A 22,500-nucleotide genomic window follows, 5' to 3' on the forward strand; every position below is an offset into this window, starting at 1 on the left:
ACCTGACGGGAGATTCGACCCAACGCACATTAGGCGGAACCCAGAAAACGAGGCGAGCTGATCGGAGTCGGTACTAATGGAAGAAGAGCTTCTGGTCACGTGATTTCCAGCTGCTGTGAACACTCGGACTGAAACTACACACTCGAAATGTCCTGAAGTGATGAGGTGCAGGAGCAGCTAAAGCCATGGCTGGAAGAACTGTTCTGAAGTGAAACGGTCATGTGACTGAAGCTGTCACATGACCACTTCACTGCGAATTAATTTTTTGTTAAATCTTTGTTCTGTGATTGGCTGAATTTGTTCATTAAAGCTGTAAAACATGGACGTAGCTACTATGAACTGCATGCTCATTGGCTAACGACTTGTGATTGATGCCAGCCAATGAGCATGCAGTTTCCTTCCACATATAATCCTCCTTTTAGAAATGTGGCTTAAATGAGATTTACAAAACAGTCAGCTCATTTTTATTTAGTGTGGCCGAAATCAGTGACCGAGCAGGAGAGGTCAAAGGTCAGACAAGGCCTTTGTAGCAGCAGCTGTCGCCATCTGGTGGCCTTTAGATAGAATCCAGGTTTATTCATTTTTCTGAGCAGGGAGCCGCGTCCATGTTTTCTGCTGTCTGTGAAGGACGCTTTAATAATCCAGACATTTGGCATCATATCGTCATGACAACATGTTGGACTAAAATGGGGAAAACTGGGAGACAGAACTAACAGGACTCGGGTGTGGAGGTTTTCACTCAGACTGCTCGGTTAATTAGACCAAAGCAGCTTTTAAAATTCAGTCAAAACTGTGAATCTTCCCTAAAAATGTTATTTTCTTATCAGCTTCATATCAGCGCTTATCTGGAAATATGGTTCTCAGTCAGATTCTGTGTGCGCCACGCTTCTATCCTTTTAAATCTTCGCTGTGAAAGCGACAGATGTGATGAAGAAGAGCTGTTCTGCTCATACTGCCCCTCAGCAGGCTTCCTGACTTTGGCCAATCGGAAAAAGAAACAAAAAGGAGGCCTTGAAGGGAAAGCAGCTGATTTCAGCTGGAGGCAGCGAGGCTCTGCATGAAGGGCAGAATCAGATAAATGAGGATGATTTTGAACTGTGAATCATGCAAAGCTACGCTGGCGGTGTAATGACAAACAGGTGGAGCTGGAAATGAGCAGAAGAAATCCACTTTGAAGGTTTAATGAACGTGTGTTGTGGACGTTGCCATGCTGAGAATTCCCATGATGCACTGCTGCTCACGTTTGGCCAACTTCTCTTGTTTTTCTTTGTTTACTTTGTCACGCATGTGTTGTACCGCCTTAACTGTCCAGGGGGCGCTGTGCAGCGGGACTACAGGATTATCAGGGACCACCGGAGCCCCGTGCCCCTCAGATGTGAGCCGACTCGTATCTCAGGCGTGTTTTTTGTTTTTGACTTTGTGCTACGTCTCACAGGGTCAAACGTCACGTCTCCTTAGAGAAACTTTCTTTAAACACTTTTTGTATTTGTTACAATGAGATCCACCTGAAAACCAAAATGCTGTTTTTTCTACTGCTTAAAAATAATAATGAGGTACAAGCCGACATGTACAGGTTGCTATGCTAATTATTTTATTGCCTAATTTTCAGATGACGCCATTCCGGAAATGGATTCCAATGTTTGTGTGTTTGGACAAGCTGGCGATAATTTAAAGGACCTCGTCAAGCTTTTTATCTTCATTCTGATTCGTAACGATGGTACCACGTGTCCGTGTTGGTTGTTTTGTTGTGTTAGAAGGAGTAGGCCGATAAGCTGGGCTCGGGTTCGCCTCGCGCGCCGCTGCCCTGAGGTGAACCGCCACGGTCTTGGTGGCGCTTGTCGCAGGGAACGGGCCAGATGTTGCTGTAGATGTTGATCCTGCATGAACCGTGAAGTTGTTGTTTAGACTGTGCTGTAGCTGAATTAGCATTAAATTATGATGTTTGAACCTCTGCGTCTTCATGTGTCCGTTTTCTGAGCCGGCCTCTTAATAAAGCTTCACACAAACATCTGGACCTGTTTTTACAGCTGATACTGATCCATGCTTAAACACCTGGAGGTATGAATGCACTGGCTGCAGTCTTTCCTAATGCCCAGCAGGGGGCAGTGGTGACGGGTCAATAATCTGTCCCTCAGTTTCTCACTCGCTCATCCCAACAATCTGAATATTTGATGGAAATAAATCCTGAAAATAGTTTCTGATGGTCAAAGGCCTCAAGCACAGTGCTCATTAAACACAGTCATATCCATGATGTTATTATTTGATTCATTTGATTATAACGGTATTAAGTAAAAGTGCATTCAAACTGTGCTTCAGCAGATTCCAGTCCGTGACAAGTCCGCTGAATTTTAGTCTAAAAATGCCTCAGCGTGTTTTAACTATAGTCTTTGAACTATTTAAAGATTACATATAAATATGGGTATGACAGTGCGACAGCATGAATAAAGTCTAAATGAGCGTCTGAAGACGTGCTACCGAGTGAAGAAGCCGAACACGTGGACAGCACAGGGAGGATGCTCTGAATCTGAAATATAAAACTGAAGTGGGCTCTCGGCTGATTCCACATCCTGGATCTCAGCCGGCCGCATGGATGCAGCAGAGACCCCGACGAGTCCGCTTCATCCGCAGCTGTAACAGTCAGTGACGCTTCAGGTGGAGCACCTCAGCGAGCTGAAAGTCCGCCATGTTGGACCCGTCGATTATCGTGTAGCCTGACCAGCGAGGCTCCAGAACACAGCGCTTCCTGCTGTATGAACGGTTTCTCTCGTCAGGGCTTCAGCTTATTTATGACCCGTGCTAAGAAGAAGCCGGACAGAACAACAGTTCTTCAGGTTTCCGAAGGCCTTCCAGGGTCTTTGAACATTGGCCAGTTTCTCACCATTTTTCCGGTCCTTCTACGATTTTCAGAGGTTCCAAGCTGCACATCTGCTCCAGCCTGAACCTCGAGCTGGGCCGGAGGCAGGTTTCAAACTCCTTCCTATCTCATCTCAAGTGTTTTTACTTCACATTAAATTTTGACACCTTTGAGAGGTGAAAACCAAGCGCGCCCGGTGGCTGATGAAGCCTTCGTGTCTTCTGCAGGGAGGTGCGGTTAAATATAGCAGTGATGGCAGGATAATTATAGGCAGCAGCTGGTGGAGAGCTTTCAGACAGCGGGGAGTCCCCTTCTGTCTTCACCTGATTCTGGCCCACCTCCCTCATTCTCTGTTTTCTTCTGGAAGGTTAGAGTAATGATGGGTTGCATGTCAGAGCTTTGAACGCTCTTCTTTCTTTTTTGGTGAGGTCGGGCTACGATTGGAAAGGGTTCAAAAGCAGGAGCTGGATTATGTTTCCGATCTTTGTATGTTCACAGATGTTAAGAGAAAATCAGAAAGCTCAGACCACCAATGATTATGAGTGGTTTTACTTCATCCTGCTGAACCTTACACAACAAAATGCCATGAAACAGATGTCAGAAGTTACTACCACCATGTGTGCTTCTGTGCAGAAGTCGTGAACCACGCCTAATTTCTTTAAACTCCACCGTTTTCAGAGGAAGGGCTTTTGGGTTTGTTGAACCACTACATCTGACCTATGAATCTTTCAGGCAGAAGAAGACTCCTAATTCAAGAAATGAACCAGTGTTGTGTCCAAACATAACAGATGACTAACCAAAGAGCCGAGTTTTGTATCTTTAAGCTCAAAAGCAGGTCACAAACAAAACATTTGTTTTGTTTTTCATTTTTAAATGGACATAAAATTGTATTTTTGCACCAACAAGGTGACTCCCAAAGAGCTGTTGGCTGGAAACTTGGCATATGGCGTGCAGTGTATCCTACTCTGAGAAAACTGTACAGAAGAAGAAGTGCGAGGCCTTCAGCTGCAGGTCAGTCAGAGGTGTTGGAGATCTTTGATAAACTGATGAATTATAAACTCAGAAAAGTTACATCAGAATCTGAGCCACCATTCGGGAACATCTGGAGACATCTGATTATCAGCAGCTTCGTGTTTCAGCATGATACTGAGCCAAACACACTGCCAGTGCAGTGAAAGCACATCTGGATAGAAACAGACAGAGGAACTCTGTCAGTCATGGATCGGCCTCCCCGGAGCCGGACGCCAGCACGACTGAAGTGGTAACTTACAGAGATGACAGAGTTCAGACTGAGCTGAAGAATAAAGGTGTTCATAAAGAATACTGACTTTTAAGCATCAAGGTAGAATTACTACAAACTCTGTTTTTGCCTTAGACACTATTTTTCCATGTATGCTTGCATGTTTGCAATAAATCACTGCATTTATTTCCCATTTTTCCTAAAGTAAATGTCCAAACATGCCCATAAGTGTTTCCTCTTCCTTCTTCCCTTTGTCATTTTATCAAGAATTCCCCGCTCGACCTCTCTAGGATCGTCTTTTTATTCACTATCATCGCAGCAATTAGCCGCAGTTGTCAGACTGTCAACCAAGTATATGTTTGTACCTGGAAGACTCAAGCTGAACTTCTAGGAAGACCAGTATGTTACTGCTAACTTATGGGTTTAGTGGGCAAGCTGGACCATTAAGCACAGGTGGTGGTTTTGCAAACATTGTGATAAATTAGCTAACTGGCAAAGGCTACATGCTATGTGCTAACTGTAGGTGCCAGCTACAACTCAGTGGGTGACATCAGATTATAATATGAATGAAAAAGAATATATCTGTGGTTCTGTTGGGCTGGTTCAAACTTTAGCTTTGTAAGAGTTTAATACAGTAAAGCAGAAACTCCGGCGCCCAGACGAGTATAACTGAACCTATCAAGAAGTATTAAGTGTTATAAAACAACAATACTTTTTTTTTTCAAGAAAGGTGTAATTTAAGTCTACGAGCAAACAACAATACTAAGTGTTTCTGCCTCCTGTCACAGTTCGATCGTGCCTCTGCGTTCCCACTGAACACTTCTTCATGCTCCTACTAAAATCTGGCGTTTGAAAATTAGCATGTGAGATAGCAGAGCTTGACATGATTTTAAAATGTGTTCACTTTGACTGAAAGTTAGCTCAGCCTATCACAACGTGATGTTGACTGCTTGCTCCTCCCATCTCTTGCTCCACTTCCTTATCCAAACTTGGACTACCCGGCTCAAGTCAAGAACAAAGATGGCAGTGAAGGCGAGTGTTAGCATCATGAATGCTCATTTGGAGGCCTGGGGTGCCAAAAACGTCTAAACCTGGAGGGAGGGATTAAGACAGAACAAGTGAAAAGGTGATGGGGGATAGATGGATGTGGAGAAATAGATGGGAGGGGGTTTCCATTCCTTTTAATATGCTCACGTCCCAAAGAAGCACAGGGAGTCACTTTACCCTCGCTGTATTTTTAGCAGCCGAGAACACAGAGAGAAGCTGGGATCCATGTCACTCTTTATCTCTCTCGCTCATTAACACATGCATTCCCGTAATATCCATTTCCACTTAAAAATCCTCTGATTGATGGAAAGTTTTGGCTAGTTCGGTGTTCCTCAGGGCCTCAACGTGACTTACCAAGTCAGATCAACGTGATCCTCACTGCTCTGTAACGTCTCACAGTCTGGGTGCATTTAAACTGCAGCTATGATACTGACTAAAGAGGATTTTAGCTCCGGTCCACCTTCCGCTTTAACGCTCCCACTGCATTTTAGCTCATCTCTTTTTAGCCTCCCTCCGTCCCTCCTCTTGACTCCGATCACCCCCACCCCCCTCCCTTTCTCTCCCAGTAGGGTGGAGTCTATGAGTTGATCTGAACAGTTTCAGGGTCACCCTCCAGTCGTAGAGGGGTGATCTGGTCCTCCTGTCCTCCTGCTTTCTTTAATTTTCCTTTCTGAGGTCTTCCTTTGGATATTCCCAGTGTTTCGACAGTCATCCTCGAATTCATATCTTTGTTCTTCACATCTTTCAAATTTCACTCTTAACTGGAGTACATTTTACTGGAGTTTGCCTGTCCAAGTCATCCTCCTCTTCCTCATTACTTTGTTCCTTTTATCTCTGGATCACTGGACACAAACAGTCGATCGACCAAGCAACGAGAATATTACCAGCAACCAAGCAGCAAGAATGACCGATAAACCGGGGATGACGACTGGTGGCGGAGATGATGCGGGTAGCATCATGGCATTGCTGGAACGCGTGGCGGGCCTCATGGACAGCGTCCAGGTCACACAGCAGCGCATGGAGGAGCGTCAGCTTGAGCTGGAGAGCACGGTCAAAACCATCCAGGCCGACGTTGTCAAACTGACCAATGAGCACGCCAACACCAGCTCTACCGTCGACCGGCTGCTGGAGAAAACACGGAAGGTCAGCCGGCACATCAAGGATGTCAGGGTGCGTGTGGAGAACCAGAACATCAGGGTCAAGAAGGTGGAGGCCACTCAGGGTGACCTCCTCGCCAAGAACAAGTTCAGGGTGGTCATTTATCAGGTAAGACTCTCACGCGTTCTCTGTATCAGAAAGTTCTTGTTCTTAATATGCTTCATGGATCAAGGAATGTTGGAAACAGTCCTTCTGGACATCCAACCAAGGGATTACTGATGTAGTTCTTCTTGTTTGAAGATCAGTGGATGGTTGATTCAGTAGATCTGAAATGACAAACCCAAACAAAATCAGCAGTTGTCAACAGTCAACACCAGCAAAACCAATTCCAATAATAAAGATATAATTTGGAGCTACCAGCCCGGGGGACTGGATTAGCCTCTGTCACTGTTCTGTGTCTAAAGGTGGCCTGGTGAAATGCTCCTACCATACAGCACCAGTGCAGTTAGCATTGTTTTATCAGCACAAAGAATCCTAAATCTTAGAAAGAGGACTTTCTTTTATGTCTTTATTAAGAAGCCAGAGTAATGGATTGGCTCACTTTGGGGTTCTGTGGGGTTTGAGCCTCTGCATCATTATTTTTTTTAGTCCACAGTAATCCTGGCAGCCGGTTTCATCAGGGGACAAACTGAACTTTTGGACTGTAGAAGTTAATAAGGCCAGCTGGTGTTTGACGAAAGACGACTGTAAAGGTGGATCCAGCTGGTTTATGTCTAAAATAGGCATTCGCTCACCTCCAGGTCTTTAATTCCAAGAAAAGTCCGAGGATGTTTTTATGAAGTACACAAACTGTTGATGGGCGGTGGTCACTGATGTTAAACTCAAAGTGAGCTGCAGTTGTGATCTTTACTGGAGTTTAACATGACTGTTGTGTTCTTTGAGAGCATGTTTGTGACCACCTCGTTTTGTTTTTATGTCACTGTTGATTCACATCTGAGTTATTTTAAGATTCACACCAGCCGATGAAAGTCTCAGTCTCAACCTCTGAGGTTTGAAATAGCAACAAGCACACCGGGATTCATTTTACTTCTTTGGCCTTCACAGTTAGCAGCTGGCAGCATGACAGTGACGCGGTTATTTTAGCCCTGGATAAGCTTCAGTGTGCTGAAAGGTTACCGCACAGACCTGAAGCTCACAGCGAGTCATGTACTTTAGAAAACTAAAGTAAAAGAGGACTGATTTCAGATTTGTATGCAGCTCACGTATTATTGATTTCAGATTATCATTATTATTATTAACAGTTATAAAAAGATTATTATTTATCTTTTTATAACTGAGTTGGGCAAAACTTTTACACAAAGACGAGCTGTTAAACCAGCAACGCTCAAAGATGCAAACACACATTTGTGAATTTTATGCAATAAAGAGACACTGATGCTTCGTTACACAATGAAACCTAATTCATCAAAGAGCATTGCTTTTAGTTCACTGTGTGAAGAATCAGCTGATTTAAGCACTTGTTAAACATTAAAACATTCACTTTAAGTGACGCAGTGAATTCAGCATTCAAGTTAGCATGTAAGCTAGTGCGGTGACTGCAGGGCGTGGTTCTGTTACTGCGTCAGGTTGCAGTCCCGTCAGTGAGGCCACACAGAAATGCAAACATCACGCCGTGTGGGATGGAAGCAGAAATAGGAAAGACTTCCATGCTTGTTTACGTTTTGTGAATTTTCACATTAACTCGAGTTTTTAGATCCTGTGATGCTACGTTCTCGGTTCTTAGACGAACGCTGATGTTTGGTGGGGTGTGCTCATCCTGAAGCTCTCAGAGACTTAATGAGTGACGATCACACTCTGACTAAATAAACGACACTGTGACTGTGGAGTTCCCTCTCATGTAGAGCTGTGACTTTTACACAGCAGGCAGTCACATCCACCAAGGCCTCTTTAGGAAACACCTCCCAGCTGCTTCTTTTCCACAGCAGTAAGAAGAAAATGAAGCGTGTTGAGCTCACAGAGCTGCTGTACTGTAAGTGACTGAGCCAGCTGACTGCTGACAAACCAGGTTATTCTGAGTCTGCAGCTCCTCCATCTCCTAATATAGTTGTCTGCCCTCCCTCGTTCTCTCTCTGGCTATGAACCATTTCATTAGCTGCTGCCTGCTCCCAGTTAGACTGATGGAGGAAATCCTCCCAGTGGAAGCAAAAGCTGTGGGGACTCAGCACACAACCCATGTCAGGAGGTCAGATGGGCTCATAGCCTTCAACCCTCCATATTTGGCCCTTGCTCCTGCAGTCTGGCAGAGCAGAGAGGTCCCAGAGTTTCCTTTTTTTAACCACAAAGAATGAGTCAAATGGTTAAACTGTTTGCTGTTGGACGAGTCCATCCAGCTCGGGTTTCAGTCCTGGTCTCAGCTCAGGAAAGATGACCTCAGAAAGCTGCACACAGTCACTGCTGTGTGTTCAGCATCAAACAGCCTCACAGTCTGTTTGTGCACAGATGAACCCGACGACAGCAGGATGATCAGAGCGATTTAGAGGCTGAGTTTTTACCGTTCATTAGCTGCTTCCTGCTGTGAAGCTCAGCTCTGAGTGTGCTGTGTTCATCAGAGCTGTGGAAATGTCAGCTCAAACATATCAGGTGTCACATCTGTGATGCTTCTGTTAGCATGCTAACTACAAGTTAAGTAACAGGTTCATTTGGGTTTAACTGCAGGATTATTCAGACAAATAAGTCGAAGATGTCTGAGCAGTTTGGGAACAGAAACATTAAAAAATGTCGTGAAAAACATTTTTTACAACATCAAACAGACTGATGAGGAATAAACAGTGTGACGGCAATAACAGTGTTCGTGTAACTGATTAAAGTCGACCAAATGTAAAAGCTGAATATAAAAAGAGTTTTCAGAATCTGAACATTTTGTAACATCAGTTCAGCTTTGATGTTTGTTTTTAAACCCTCCATAAGTAAGTTTCCATGTGATCTGCATTCAGTGAACGCGACATTTCAAAGTAACTTGAGCCCAACGTTTATGGATCCCATCGTCAAAGTATGAACTTCAGCTTCCTGAGACGACAGGATGGCGGCTCGGATTTCCTGATCGGCTCTTTTCCGCTCTGGTGTCCAAACTGCTGCACATGATGCTCACAGCACATCTACATCACTACAGATCAACATTATAAACAGTCTCATCTGGACTGTTTTCATTGAGTTGATTGAACTGGAGGCTGGTTTAAGCAGCACACCTGCTGCTGGTGTTTGCTATGTGGGGTCAGACTGCAGGCTTACTGGGCAGCTCCTAGTATGAATGAGTGGGACTGTGGAGCTGTAGCTTCACTCTCTGCTTTTCTGCGTAACCTGATCTCAGAGTTACAGACAGATGCACGGCGTGACACAGTCTGGAGCTGAAAGCGATCCCGTGTTGCTCTACGCTGCTAGCAGATATTAGCTTCCTGCAGGCGCGCGCTGAGCTGCAGAAACAGGTGCTGCAGGTTATTTCTGGATGCAGGATCACGGCCCAGCACAAGTCTGCATGACACACTTCATACAAAGACACAATTACATCTGACATCACTGCTGAACTTTGTCCACCAAAAGACATGGACCATTGAATCGGTTTGTTTTCAAGCTTGTTCTTTGCTCTCTCTCTCACTCTCTCTCTCTGTTTCTCAGGGTGACCAGGAGGTGAAATCTGTCGCCCCGGGAAACGAGCCAGAGGAGCCCAGCAGCAGCGGCGGGGCCCGGGCCAGTGCCGAGGTGGAGCCCGACAAGTTCGAGCTCCCTCCAGAGTCGGACGAGGAGTACATGGTGGTGGAGGAGGCCGACTCCTCGTCAGCCAGCCGCATAAAGAAGACGGGGCTGACGCGCATCGAGAGCTTCAAAGCCACCTTCTCCAAGGAGAACATGAGCAAGACCCGCGAGAACCTGGGCACCAAGGTGAACAAACTCGGCGAGCGCATCGTGACGGCCGAGAGGCGCGAGAAGATCCGCCAGTCCGGCGAAAGGCTGAAGCAGTCGGGAGAGAAGCTGAAGGACACCATCACCAAGAGTGTCCCAGCCAAGCTCAACCTGAAGAAGGAGAGGACTGTGGCAGAGGGCCAGGAGGGAGCCGAGGGCGTCACGGAAGGAGCTCTGCCCGTCCCTCCTCCCAAGGGCCGCAAGACCAGCCCTCACGCTGCCAGGCCGGCCGAAGACGAGGGCAGAGCGGAGGGATCTGAGGTGCCGATGTACGACATGAAGCAGCTGTCCTAAAACCAGACCTGCGCCCTTTCTTTGGACTTCTGAGACACACTGAGAGGAAGGATTTTGGGTAGCTGTACAAGAATAAATGATTCATTAAAAAATAAAATAAAGATTATTTTGTGTTGAACACTTGAAGGAAGCGAGCAGAGAACAGATCCAATCAGACTGAACATCAAACCCGGCTCCTGAGAGCAAGTGTGCTTCTGGACATTTACCATCAAATCCCGAGTGAAGTTATTTTTCGGTCTCGTGTTCAATAAACAGTGAGCTGGGAAAACTGAAGAACAGACTTCAGACGTTCCCTGCAGAGTTTCTGCTGCTCGGTCGTCTGCATGTTGCTGAGACTGAGCTGATGATGAAGCTGTGATGCAGGGCTCTAGAGTGCGACCAATTTGGTCGCAAATGCGACCAAATTTTTCAGTGGTGCGACTAAAAATAAATATTTGGTCGCACAGGTGCGACCAACTGTTCCGGTAACAAAAAAAAAATCTCTGTAACTCTCCGTGTGGTCAACAACAGACACACATTATGCCCCTATCGTGGACTAAACCAATCAGAGATAGTCAGGGGCGGGACCTCTCTGATTGGCCGTGGTCCAGTTGAAAGTGCAGGTGGAAGAGAGAGGTGAGTAGCTTGAATAAAGCGATATCAATTCATTAACGGATTCCACACAAAGACCTAAACACGGAGCGGACCCAACACATCAGAATCAGCTTCGTCTTTCTCGGCTTTCTCACCCGACGGCCTGAACACGGACACGCTGTCGGAGCTTAGCGATTCTTCGGGTCCGCGCTGTGTTTACGTCTTTTTGCGCTGATTCTGAGCTGCAGGTTTTGCCTCTCTCCAACCAAAATTCACCGAGCCTGCAGCAAAAGAAGCAGCAAACTGCGCTTCACATTTGATCAATGTCGTCATGAATTCCCTCTGACTTTTGCTGTTTTGCTTCCACCACGATAAAAATCACACTTCCTGCACAGCTCTCTCTCTCTCTGTACTTCAGGAACAGTTTCCCGTCTCAAATCTGTTTTCTGCATTATTCATTTGCTTATTACCCACCAGTCTAGCGTTGTTTACAGCGCTTTTTCTTTTTTCACTTAAATGACCTCGGACAAGAAAGCCTAATTTCTGCTGTTCAATACTGAAGAAATTTAAATTTCTTAAAATTATGCAAAATTGCAGAATATTTTTAAGGTTATCTGCTATAAAAAGCCAGACCAGGAAAATCTCCTTCATGTTTTCCTGTGTTTTATTCTCAGTTACTTTCACACAAAAGCATCTGCTGTGATTTTCACAATTCTGATGAAGTCTCATGTGTATCAGTACTGATAAATGATCAGAATTATAATATTTCTGACTGTCTGAGGCTAAATTGAATCAAATCAGGACTTTGAGAACCGGAATTGAATGGATTATAGAAATCAGTGATGATACTCAGCCCTAGTGAGCAGCCTAGGCCTGAGAGAAGTGGATGTACTGTAGCTGTGGGTAATAAGAAAAGATGAAAAGAACTATTGATAACTTTTTTGTTAAGTTAAGGCCTGATCTGTCTGAAATTCATAGCCAGTGCTCTGACACGGTGCCATCAATATTTGAATGCTGAAAAAGCACAGTGTATCCAGAAAACACATTATATGCTGCAGTAAATGCACTGCCCAAGTGTCCCCTCTCCCCACGGCCTTTCAGCAGCAGACAGCAGCAAACAGGTCGTCAGAGGAGGCCAAGATGATGATTAAGTTTTTAACATTTTCTACAATATTGACAAAGCACTTTAAGCACAAGTTTGTTAGTTAATAATTTAGAAATTAATATTGTCTGTATGGACTTCCCCCCCCAAAGAAAGTGCACATGTAAAACTGCGGTGTTAAGCGATGCGGTTGAAAAATTTGAGTGCGCCTAACTTTTGTGCCGGTACGCCTAAATTTTTAAAGTTAGGTGTACCGGTGCGCCCATGTCAAAAAGTTAGTCTAGAGCCCTGTGATGGGTTTATGGCACGTTTGGTTCTGGAGAAGAGTTTTACTGTCGGTGCAGGTGAAATGATCAGAGGTTACAGCCTCTGGTTAAAGTGGAGGCAGCGATCAGGACGGCTGAGCAGCAGAGGTCTCGAGGGTCCTAAAGTGTAAAAGCATCAGTAACACAAAGATCACAGAATGGGATCATCCACACAACACTAACATCTAAATCCACGGCAGGAACTCTTCCAGTGTCCTGAAAAATCTGCAATGCTGAGATTAAAATCTGTCTGCTCATCTTAATGCAACATTTACTAAAGTCTGGTAGAAGTTTTACTGATTTCCAGTCACTTAGCAGACGTGTGGATAGGTGGTGGGTTGTAGAGCAGACTGAAAGCTTTAAGTTCATCCTCTGATTAAAAACAGATACAGGAAGTATAATGCTGGTGTAAGACAGGAAACAGCAACACGGCAGCCATCTTTTTCCTCCCATGATGACCAGTGTCCCAGCAGAAGCTGGGGTTTGTTAGATCCTGTTGGATCCAGAGGAAACAGGCTAAAAGAGTCGATCGGGGGGATCCTGGTTTTATTATGTGCTCGTTATGATTGAAGCTCTGGTTGTGTGTTAGAGACCTGCAGATTCCTCCACTCTGCCTCCTCCTCTGCAGGAATCAGCCTCTTGGCTGGTTTTATTCACCAACGTGAATAAAAGCATCAAACTAATCCAAGTTCATTGTGAAAAGCCTGAAAATGGAGGAATAAATCTGTCAGTTACCGTATAAAGTTTGAGTTTGTCAGTGTTTTACACGGAGACGCTCGTCAGATGTTGAATGTTTAGCATGAATGTTCCACATCTGGAGAAACCTTCAAGATTAAACCCAGTGAAAAGTGAAGAGTTTCTGCAGCAGCCGCACTTCCTGCAAACGTGTTCTTTCAAAATAAAGTGAAAAGTCTAAAATTATATTCACGACAGGTTTAAAGGTGGTCACATGGTTTTAGTGGAATGCCTACGTGGGCGCGTCCGAGTGATTTTGACTCAGATTCGTGCAGCGTGGAGCAGTAAACACTTGTTTTTGTTCATCTGGACTCATGAATGATTCCAGTTAGCACATTTCCAGCCAATGAAACGTAACTACAGATGAAGACAAACACATTGAAGCTGCCTGACTCTCGAGTGCGGCTGCATGCTCCCATTTTCAGTCTGTTTTAGTTTTCAGTTTAGAGGAACGCTGCAAACTCACACAAACTTCTTTCTTGTGAGGTTTTGTTGTCAGACTGATGAAAGCAGCAGCAGCTGGTGTTTGATGAGCAGACGTGTGTTTCCTGTTCTGTAATAATCAGCTTGTTACCATCACATAATGAACTCAGCCGTGACCAGTGAGGCCGTCCTCGTGCGGTTCTCTGGCGCTGATTCTGACTGTGACCTTCACCTCTGCAGGGTCGCCTCTGCTCGTGGCTGAGCTCGTCAAAATAAAAGCTTCTTCATTTCTGTTGGTGAAGAGGAGTCTGCTCTTCTTCACCAACAGGAAGTGAAACATTTCTCACTGATTCTGAAATCTTCACTTGTCTCACAAATTCACAGTAACACACATACACGGTTGTGTTTTCATATTCTTGTGGGGACATCTATTTGACATCATGCTCTCCTCAGCCTTTTACTCTAACCATTAAGACTGAATGCCTAACCCTGACCTGACTGTCCCTGACACTGAAACCACATCCTGAGTCCCAAAAATGTCTTCAAACTTGTGGGGACGGGCATGTTGGTCCCCACAAAGACATGTAAACATGTACACCCACACACACACAGGCATTAATGACCTCACAGGTTCATGTTTGGGGCTTTTAGCATCTTTGTGTGTCGCTCAGATTTAATTCACTCTTGTTTTGAGGTTTTGTGCCTTTTTGTTTCATTCTTTGTGCGTTTATTTTCTCTTTAAGCCTTTCAGGACTCGTGCTGTCGGCTTTTTCCTGCTGTGTTATTAGTATTTTTAATTTCTAAACTTCTTCTAAAAGAAGGACCGATGGAACATTTATGTGAAAATAAAAATGATCATTTAATGTTTTTGTCAATCATTAAAAAATAAATCCTGGTCTTTCATTTTGCTGCTGCGTTGTTCAAAGAAACACATATTTTCCTGTTTCTTTCTGTTTGTGCGTTTTGCCTGTTTAGCGCTGCTGAGCAGGAAAACCCAGACGAACAAAAACCTCTTTTAAGTAAATGTTTGAGTCACTTTGGGTCTGAACTGTAAAAAACTGCAGACTGAAACAGATTTGAAGGCATCACAGGAGCAGCATCACATTCAAAACATGAAAGACAGGACTTTTATTTTGAAACACTCAGGAAATGACAGATGGAAAATTTTTTAATTAAAACAAATTATTATTTTATGCATTAAGTTCGACAATCACCAGAACTGAGATGATCCTCACATCAGCTTTACTGTGTGAGGTCACATACAAAATCATTAATGTTACTATTATTATTATTATTATTATTATTATTATTATTATTATTATTATTATTATTATTATTATTATTATTATTATTATTATTATTAGAGACTTGCAGAGAGAAGCGGTGGAAACATTTTGATTTTCATAAATTTAACAGACTGAAAACCTACAAACATGTTTGGTGCTGAAGAAAAATGGAAACTATCAGAACATCAGAATAAAAAAGCTCAAACTGAAACTGTGGGGAGGTCTGAGTGAGACGCAGCAGAGCCCCACGGTGAGTGTCTGTCCGTGTCTGTGGAACAACAACGTTTGGATCACTTGCAGTCGCAGAGCAGCGCGGCGCCTCGCAGCGTCCAGCGCTCGGGCGGCTGCACGCTCCTCAGCTGCAGGGAGAAGATGAAGTTCAGGTCGGTGCGTCGAGGCTTCTTGTAGACGGGACACGAGTACAGGCTGACCGCCCCCCCGCCGCCAGGGGGGCGCTTACTGTCGGCCGTGTTGGCTGAGCTGACGGCGAAGACGTGGACCACAGGGAGGGGGGTGAAGAGGACCTGAGGGGCCGAGACAAACTTATTATTACTGAGCAAAAACAAAAATACTTTGATTTCATTTAGTTCCTAAATTTTAGTTTAGATTTAGTTTCTGAATCAATTAATAATTCATAATTTTTCATTAGATGAATCTTTAAAAACTCTTAAAATGTTTTTATGTTAATTTACAAAAAAATACAGAAACAGTAAAACGTTGGACTTTTGAACGCTGAAGTTTTTTAAAGCTTCAGTTTATTATTTTAATTTAAGTAAAAAAACACTGATTTTAAAAAGACAAACTTTGGGCGGAGCCTCAGCGAGTTTGGCGCCACGTCTGTCCCATCCCGCTCCATCCAGAAAGAGGCCATAGATATAGACTCCACCCACATCTTCAGGGGGCGGAGCTGAGACGTCCTCCCTCATCATCTTGGTGACATCGTTGCTAAGGGTGACCGTGTCCAAGGCCCAGCCCCTGGACAGGTTGGAGCGTGTCGTCTCCTGGCGCATGGCGGTCAGGAAACCCTAAAGAAACAAAAAACATTCAAAGAAAACTGAAGAATTCCAAAACTCCAGATTTCCGGAACAACGAACCAACCTGCGGGTTGAAGAAGCCGGTGAGCCAGAACTGGTTGGGCCGGCCGGCGCTGATCCACGCGCTGAGCTGCTGGTTCCTCTCCAGCAGCTCGCTGAACCAGAAGCCGAGCGTGGCCGACGGCCAGCTGAGCCTCAGCCACAGGCGCGGGATCCGAGCATCGAACATGCTGTCGAGGGCGTCGCGCAGGTCTTCAGACATGATGATGGTCCCTGCAACGGCGGAAGCACGAGTCACATCGAGCGTCAGTGAACGTGTGTGTGTGTGTGCGCGTGTGACTGACCATCGATGGCCAGTCTGAGGTCAGTGAGCGTGCTCCGTACGCTGCTGATGACACGCTGCATTCGGTCCAACTCCTGTCGGAGGAAGATGTTCATTGGCTGAAGAGGACCCATCTTCTGGAGTTGACCTTTGACCTTCAAAACACACAGAGACGTCATGTTTCTCCAGAGGACTCATGAACGTGTTCGTGTTTGATGGTTCAGAGATGCCAGATTCTGCTGATGATTTAAAGTCTGAATTCATCTAAAAGAATCAGACGCTGACAAATCTGCTGTCTGAAATCTATTCACTCGTTTCCATCATTCACTGGGCGACGGTCGGGGTTAGCAGCCGGGCTCTAGAGTACAACCACACTGTGCTTTGTCATATTTATCTCTGCATTCTTTTTCACTTCCTGTCAAAGTTCAATAATGTTAGCTTAGCATAAACATTAGAAACAGGAAACAGCTACCCTGGCTCGGTCCAAACGTACACAAAGCTGCTCACCTGCATCTCTGACACTCGTGTATTAGCACACTGTTTGTTTGAGCTGCACAGAGCTGCGTGTGTTTCTTGAGCCTAACAAAGCTGCTTTGAACATGAGCACATTTTTGTTTTTAACTTGGCAGCTTGTTGCTTACACAGCAGCTCAGCTGTTTCCAGTATTCATGCTAAGCTAAGCTAGCTGGTGGGATTGTGTTCTTCGTCGAGTTTTGGGTCGGCCGTTCGGTGCTAAACAAACACCTCATGTGGGATGTAGTCAGGTGGCAGCTTCTCCAGCATCTCATTGGCTAGTCTCTGCACGCTGGCCTCCCTGGTCTCCCCGGCCCCGCCTCCGGTGTCCTTCGGTTGGATGTTGATTATGGTGCTCAGCGTGTCATTCGCCAGGTTGGTCTGGTAGGTGATGTCAGCGTTGGGGTGGAGTCCAAACACCTGTAAACAGGAGAAATGTGACATGTGACTGGGCTAGTACTGCCTCAGTGTGGACGCGTCCCGTCTCTGAGCGTGCTCGGACCTCCGGTGAGTCGACCAGCGGCAGCCCCTCGATGTGCTGCAGGACCTCCTGGATGCTCTTGGCCTTGGCAGGGATGCTGTAGCCCTTAAAGAAGCAGAAAGCTTCACTAAAGGTGCTCTCACTGAACCAGACACTCGTGAACGTGTTGAGGAGCCGTTTGTCCAAGTCATCCGTCACCCGACCGCCATACTGGACTTCACCTGGAGAGCAGACGTGAAGAAAGAGTCAGGAAGATTTCTGGATACCTGGAGACCTGGAGGTTTCTCTCATAATCTGATGGATGAAACGTTACGGTGGAAAGAACAGAGCAGGTTTAAAGAGACTGACCGAGCATGTAGCGCAGACAGCTCCAGTTCACGCCTCTCTTCACGTCCACGTTGTCCAGGTGGTTCTGCACAAACTGGATGCTGGAGGTAAAATCTGCCTGGTTGAACTCGTAGGGGATGTTCCAGCCGAGTGGACCGAACTTACGACGCTCCTGATGGGATAAAGAAGAAGAAGGAGAAATGATAACATCAGAATGATCTTACAGGAGCTGTTTTCCACAAAGAAACGGTGGATTTATGAATCTGATCGTGTGGGTGTTGGCAGATACCTGGACGGTGGTGTGGAGGAAGGCCACAGCGTACAGCAGAGGCTTCCACTGAGGCAGGTTGCTGATCTCTAGCTGGTCCTGAGTGACACCATTAAAAGTCCTCTTCAGACCGGCTTTCATGCCTGATGCCGACAGATAAAATAAAATAAGTGGGAAAGTGAAAGACAGCGAAGGATCAATAAAAATTCACGAGTTCATCAGGATCACGTCTCCTACCAAGAGGAGGTTCATTGGTGAACTTGATGGAGGACTGAAGGAAGGTGATGGGGAACCTGCTCACAAACACAAACACAGTCAAGCAGCTCTGCTGGTTTAAGCTGAGACTAAATGTGCCGTAAAGTAAACCTGCAGAGGAGCCGCCAGGACTTAAAGCAGGACCTCAGACCTCGTCATTGTTACCTGGGGTGCACGTCGGTCGTCAGCCACACTCGGAAATCTTTGTGCACGCTCTCCGGCACCGCTGATGTGACCGTCTCCAGCAGCTCATCCAGGAAGTCCAGTCCCAGGTGGCAGTTCTGGAGGAGGAGCCAGCCGCCATCCAGCATGCTGTTGGCCAATAGCCTGCGAGCGTGAACCTCTTGGCCCTGACCCATGGAGATGGGACGGCACGGCGCCCCCTGCAGCAAAAAAAATCAAATCTAGGCTTTAGCAAAATAAATCAGTATTTTTCCTTAATTTGCTTTTGCTCCTGTACTTTCAGCTATTTTTCTATAAATACACAAAAATTATTTCTGTATTTTCTTGTGTACCCCGGTCATCTGCACTCTTTAGGTTTAAAGTAAATATCCGATCACTTGCTTAAATAGGATTTATGACTATATTATTCGTACTTAGTATTAATTATTTCGGTAGTTTCCGATGTTTTTCCTTTTTATTACATCATCGTTCACCTCCGCCCTTTCACTGCTCGCCCTCACCTTATTCTTGGCTAATCTCTCGATGTTCTCAGTCGGGTCGGAGCCCATCGACAGCAGACACACCATCGGTGTTTGGTTGTTGCTCTCTGCCAACATGGTGTCCAAGTCCAGGACCGTGCCTTCGGCGTACTGTTGGCCCAGAGAATCTGAGATGTAGCGCCGCGCCTGCAACCATCAGCTGTTAGCCTCCACATTAACCAGTCTGCTCTGTCAGATCAAATCAGCAGTCAGACCTGAGCGATGGTCCGGTCGGGGCACCAGCTCCGGATGAGCAGAAGCTTCCGGAAGGTGTCGAGCTTCTCCTCGTAGCCATCGGGCAGCGGGGCGTCTTCTGGCGCCGGATGGTCGAACCACGCTTTCCAGGCGCGCTCGTTCTGGTTCACCTGGTTCAGAATCTGGAAGAACGCAGGCAGGCTGGACAGCTGCACCAGGTTCAGCCAGGTCTGGTCCAGGATCCAGCGCCGTGGCTTCGATTCTACAGAGTTCAGGTCCAGAGAGGCTCCACCTACACCGAGAGAGAAACAACTTTCACTCTCAAAGGACTCTGGAGGATGCAGGAGAAGAAAGGAGGAGGAGAAGGTAACCTTTGATGAAGGTGAGCACCTCCACGTGCGAGATGATTCGGGCCTGCAGGTCAATCTTTAGAGCCAACAGCAGAGTGAAGAGCAGCTTGTGTTCCTCGTACAGACCTCTGGCTGTGTAACGGTACACCTGAGGGACAGACAAACATCCTGAACCTCCACTCGAGTGCACGTTACAGGAAAGAAAGGACAGCCCTGAGGTGTGCGCTGATGAGGAGCACCTGGTAAGTGAGGAAGCTGATGATGTTGCTAATGCGTTTGGAGGTGACCTGCGACCTGGCAGAGTTCTGCATGGACGAATCAAAAAGCCCGAGGAACTGCCACAGCGACGTCTGGTACATGACGTTCACCAGCGACATCTCCACAATCAGGAAGTAGAGGATGCTCCCCCTGGTGGCCACTGGCCGGTACTCCTCCCTGGCCTGGTTAATCTTCACCTCTGTCTCCGCGGCAACCGTCAGCTTCTCACTTACCTGGAAGATAAAAGGACTCAGACAGGACCTACAGCTGTGGGATACTTTTTGTCTGTGATTTGAACCGGGGGAACAAATCGTGGCAGGATCAGCCTGATGTTATTTGTATCTCACTGTAACTTTACTGTATAAAGAGCAAACATCTCCAACATGTCAGGAGCAGTTAGTCATTACAACAAGTGTTTGTGAACTAAAAATCAAGAATGTGGGATACTGTTCGTCCGTGATTTGAAGAGCCCAGCGCTGCTCCCACTTTTTTTAAATTCATTTATTTTATTTATAAAATTTATTTAATTTTATTCATACTGTGCCCCCCCCGCAAGGGCTCTGCGCCTCCCCTAGGGGGCGCCCCCCCCCCATTTTGTGACCCTTACAGCGGATTTATTCTTCACATTCCAGCTGCAGACTTTTATCCTTGGACGTTAATAGAGTGCAGCTGATGATTTTTAAATGTTTTCCTCGATGAACATTACAAACATGCATCAGACAATAACTTTTATCCTGTCTTCCTTCTCTCACCCCAACCGGTCGCAGCAGATGGCCCCGCCCCTCCCTGAGCCTGGTTCTGCTGGAGGTTTCTTCCTGTTAAAAGGGAGTTTTTCCTTCCCACTGTCGCCAAAGTGCTGCTCATAAGGGGTCATATGATTGTTGGGTTTTTCTCTGTATCTATGAAGCGCCTTGAGGTGACTTTTGTTGTGATTTGGCGCTATATAAATAAAATTGAATTGAATTGAATTGAATTGAATTAAGGAGACGCAGTGAAGGAGCAGCTGGTACCTCCTGAGCGGTGATCTTGGTGACGCTCAGCACCTCGATCAGAGACTGGTCCTCCACCAGCGAGCCCTGTGTGCTGGTGAGCCTGAACAGCAGGCTGTCCTCCAGCTCCTGCATCTTCCTCTTGTTGGACGTCACCTCCTCCAGGAGCTTCACTCGCTCTGCCTCCATCTCCTTCATCAGAACACGGGAATCATTTCAAAATGAGGGCAGGCATATTTAATCCACCTTCAGTTCAGTGCACAGAAACGTTATCTTTGTTCGTGGCCTGTTTGGCCTCCGCTGAGATGTTGGACGGACACGTGGGTTCAGACGTTCCCACCAACATAAAGCAGACAGCATGAGTGTGTGGTGTAAAACATCTTAATGTGGACGTGCCGAGCGCTACAATGGCCTTCAAACATACCGTAGGAAATGTAACTAGCTAACTCATTAACTACGTCACTGATTGGATAACTGGCGGGTGGAGTGACCTGCTTCTCCAGCAGGATGACCCGTCCCAGCAGCTGGTCCTCCAGGCCTCTCTGAGTGACGGTGAAGTCCACCACGGCCGTCCTGGCGCTGACCTCAGGGCTGTATGCTGGGTTGGCCATCTTGGTGGTAATGTAGAGCGTGAAGCCCTTCATTACATCCACCTCCTTGTCTCCAACCTTCACCTGCAGGAGGAGGAGAAACATCCGTTACTGTGTCTTCTTCCTCGTTTAGCCTCCGGTCCAGATCAGCTGTTTTACCTTGTAAGTGGAGCCAGACTTGATGTAGTTTTTGTCCAGTATGTTGTCCAGGACAGGGTCCAGTTCCTCACCAACGTCCTCCAGCAGCAGGGGGCGCCCAAGAGACAGGCTGTCCTCCAGGTGGGAACGGAAGTATTTGTGGTTCAAAGACGTCACCTGAGCCACAGAAGAAGAAAATCACGAACAGTCAGCGAAGCGCTCGGACTTTGAGTCACGTGCTGACGCTCTCACCTGCAGCTGCTGGTCTCGCTCTCTGTTCTGGATCCAGGTCTTGCCCTGGCCCTGGGGGTCTATCAGCAGCGGGTAGCGGGACGCCTTCGTCACCACGATGCCGTTCTGGATGGACAGGTCGTCGCTGGGTAAACCCTGCAGGTTCCACTCGCTCACTGTGGCGTTGTCCACCAGCAGACCAATCACGTTCAGCTCCTGCAGGAGAAACGGAGTTACATCATCAGCAGGTCAGAACGAGCTCGTTCAGCAGGGTTTGGTTCCTCGTGTTTAAGAACCAACAGAAACAAGGCGGCTGTGATGTGTTTCATCATCTGACCAATAATATGGCTGCTTTGTCTGAGCTGCAGGTATCTGTGTCTCTGGGACACACCCCTACTGTCTGTGGATTCTCTGTATAAACGTTCAGCTGTGACATCTTACGGGACTGAAGGGGAGGAGCTTCTCCTCCATCTCTTTCCTCCACAGCGTCAGCAGCAGGCTGCGGTACTCCTGGTTAAAGGGGCCGGCGTAGGACAGGAAGCCTGTGGCCAGAAGGACGTCCCCCACCAGGTGTTTGATCTGAGTCTGAAACCCCGCGCTGCTGTCGGTCCAACGGACCTGAGGCACAACAAGACGAGGTGTGAGATGAAGGAACGACGGACCAATGAACCGTTAGATGGATGGAAGGTAGAAGCTGACCTTTTCTCCTCCCAGGCCGTCGATCAGAGCGCGAGCGTTGGCCATCTTCCGGCGGCAGGCCTGGGCGTCATCCTCCAGGTCCTGCTTCTCCTTCATGGCAGCGTCGTAAAGCGCCTGAAGGTCCAGATCAGACACATTTACCAAACTTTAAACATAATGATCGATTAAAATGTTATCAGTGCAAAAAGAAGAGAGAGCCAAATGAGTGGAGACGAAAACCTAAAGTGTCCAAATG

General features: G+C 46.5%; 3 protein-coding genes across 3 annotated transcripts in view; 2 read left to right on the plus strand and 1 right to left on the minus strand.

Annotated features, from left to right (window-relative positions):
- LOC113029583 (tomoregulin-1-like) overlaps positions 1–115 on the plus strand; it is a 14,063-nt gene extending 13,948 nt beyond the window's left edge. The window contains exon 10 of the mRNA XM_026180544.2: positions 1–115. This exon is cut by the window's left edge and continues 643 nt beyond it. The gene's annotated coding sequence lies outside the window, so the exon portion shown is untranslated.
- A 5,612-nt stretch (positions 116–5,727) lies between these two features.
- Positions 5,728–14,531, plus strand: cavin4b (caveolae associated protein 4b). The gene is made up of 2 exons (XM_026180550.2): positions 5,728–6,407; positions 9,912–14,531. The coding sequence occupies exons 1-2, from the start codon at positions 6,045–6,047 to the stop codon at positions 10,488–10,490; spliced, it is 942 nt and encodes a 313-aa protein (XP_026036335.2). The 5' UTR covers positions 5,728–6,044; the 3' UTR covers positions 10,491–14,531.
- A 201-nt stretch (positions 14,532–14,732) lies between these two features.
- Positions 14,733–22,500, minus strand: part of dnah5l (dynein, axonemal, heavy chain 5 like) — a 55,202-nt gene continuing 47,434 nt past the window's right edge. Inside the window, exons 71-90 of the mRNA XM_080306857.1 lie at positions 22,266–22,379; positions 22,008–22,184; positions 21,588–21,782; positions 21,357–21,512; positions 21,099–21,281; positions 20,629–20,799; positions 19,600–19,851; positions 19,382–19,508; positions 19,031–19,302; positions 18,798–18,962; positions 18,280–18,497; positions 18,097–18,152; positions 17,881–18,002; positions 17,613–17,763; positions 17,286–17,485; positions 17,015–17,203; positions 16,293–16,425; positions 16,013–16,221; positions 15,718–15,939; positions 14,733–15,438 (exon numbers count right to left, since the gene is read on the minus strand). Coding sequence (XP_080162983.1) covers positions 15,205–15,438; positions 15,718–15,939; positions 16,013–16,221; positions 16,293–16,425; positions 17,015–17,203; positions 17,286–17,485; positions 17,613–17,763; positions 17,881–18,002; positions 18,097–18,152; positions 18,280–18,497; positions 18,798–18,962; positions 19,031–19,302; positions 19,382–19,508; positions 19,600–19,851; positions 20,629–20,799; positions 21,099–21,281; positions 21,357–21,512; positions 21,588–21,782; positions 22,008–22,184; positions 22,266–22,379 — 3,546 coding nt within the window. The 3' untranslated portion in view covers positions 14,733–15,204. The remainder of the gene's footprint in view (positions 15,439–15,717; positions 15,940–16,012; positions 16,222–16,292; positions 16,426–17,014; positions 17,204–17,285; positions 17,486–17,612; positions 17,764–17,880; positions 18,003–18,096; positions 18,153–18,279; positions 18,498–18,797; positions 18,963–19,030; positions 19,303–19,381; positions 19,509–19,599; positions 19,852–20,628; positions 20,800–21,098; positions 21,282–21,356; positions 21,513–21,587; positions 21,783–22,007; positions 22,185–22,265; positions 22,380–22,500) is intronic.

Source organism: Astatotilapia calliptera, chromosome 9 (genome assembly GCF_964374335.1).
Source record: "Astatotilapia calliptera chromosome 9, fAstCal68.1, whole genome shotgun sequence".
NCBI classification, from domain to species: domain Eukaryota; kingdom Metazoa; phylum Chordata; class Actinopteri; order Cichliformes; family Cichlidae; genus Astatotilapia; species Astatotilapia calliptera.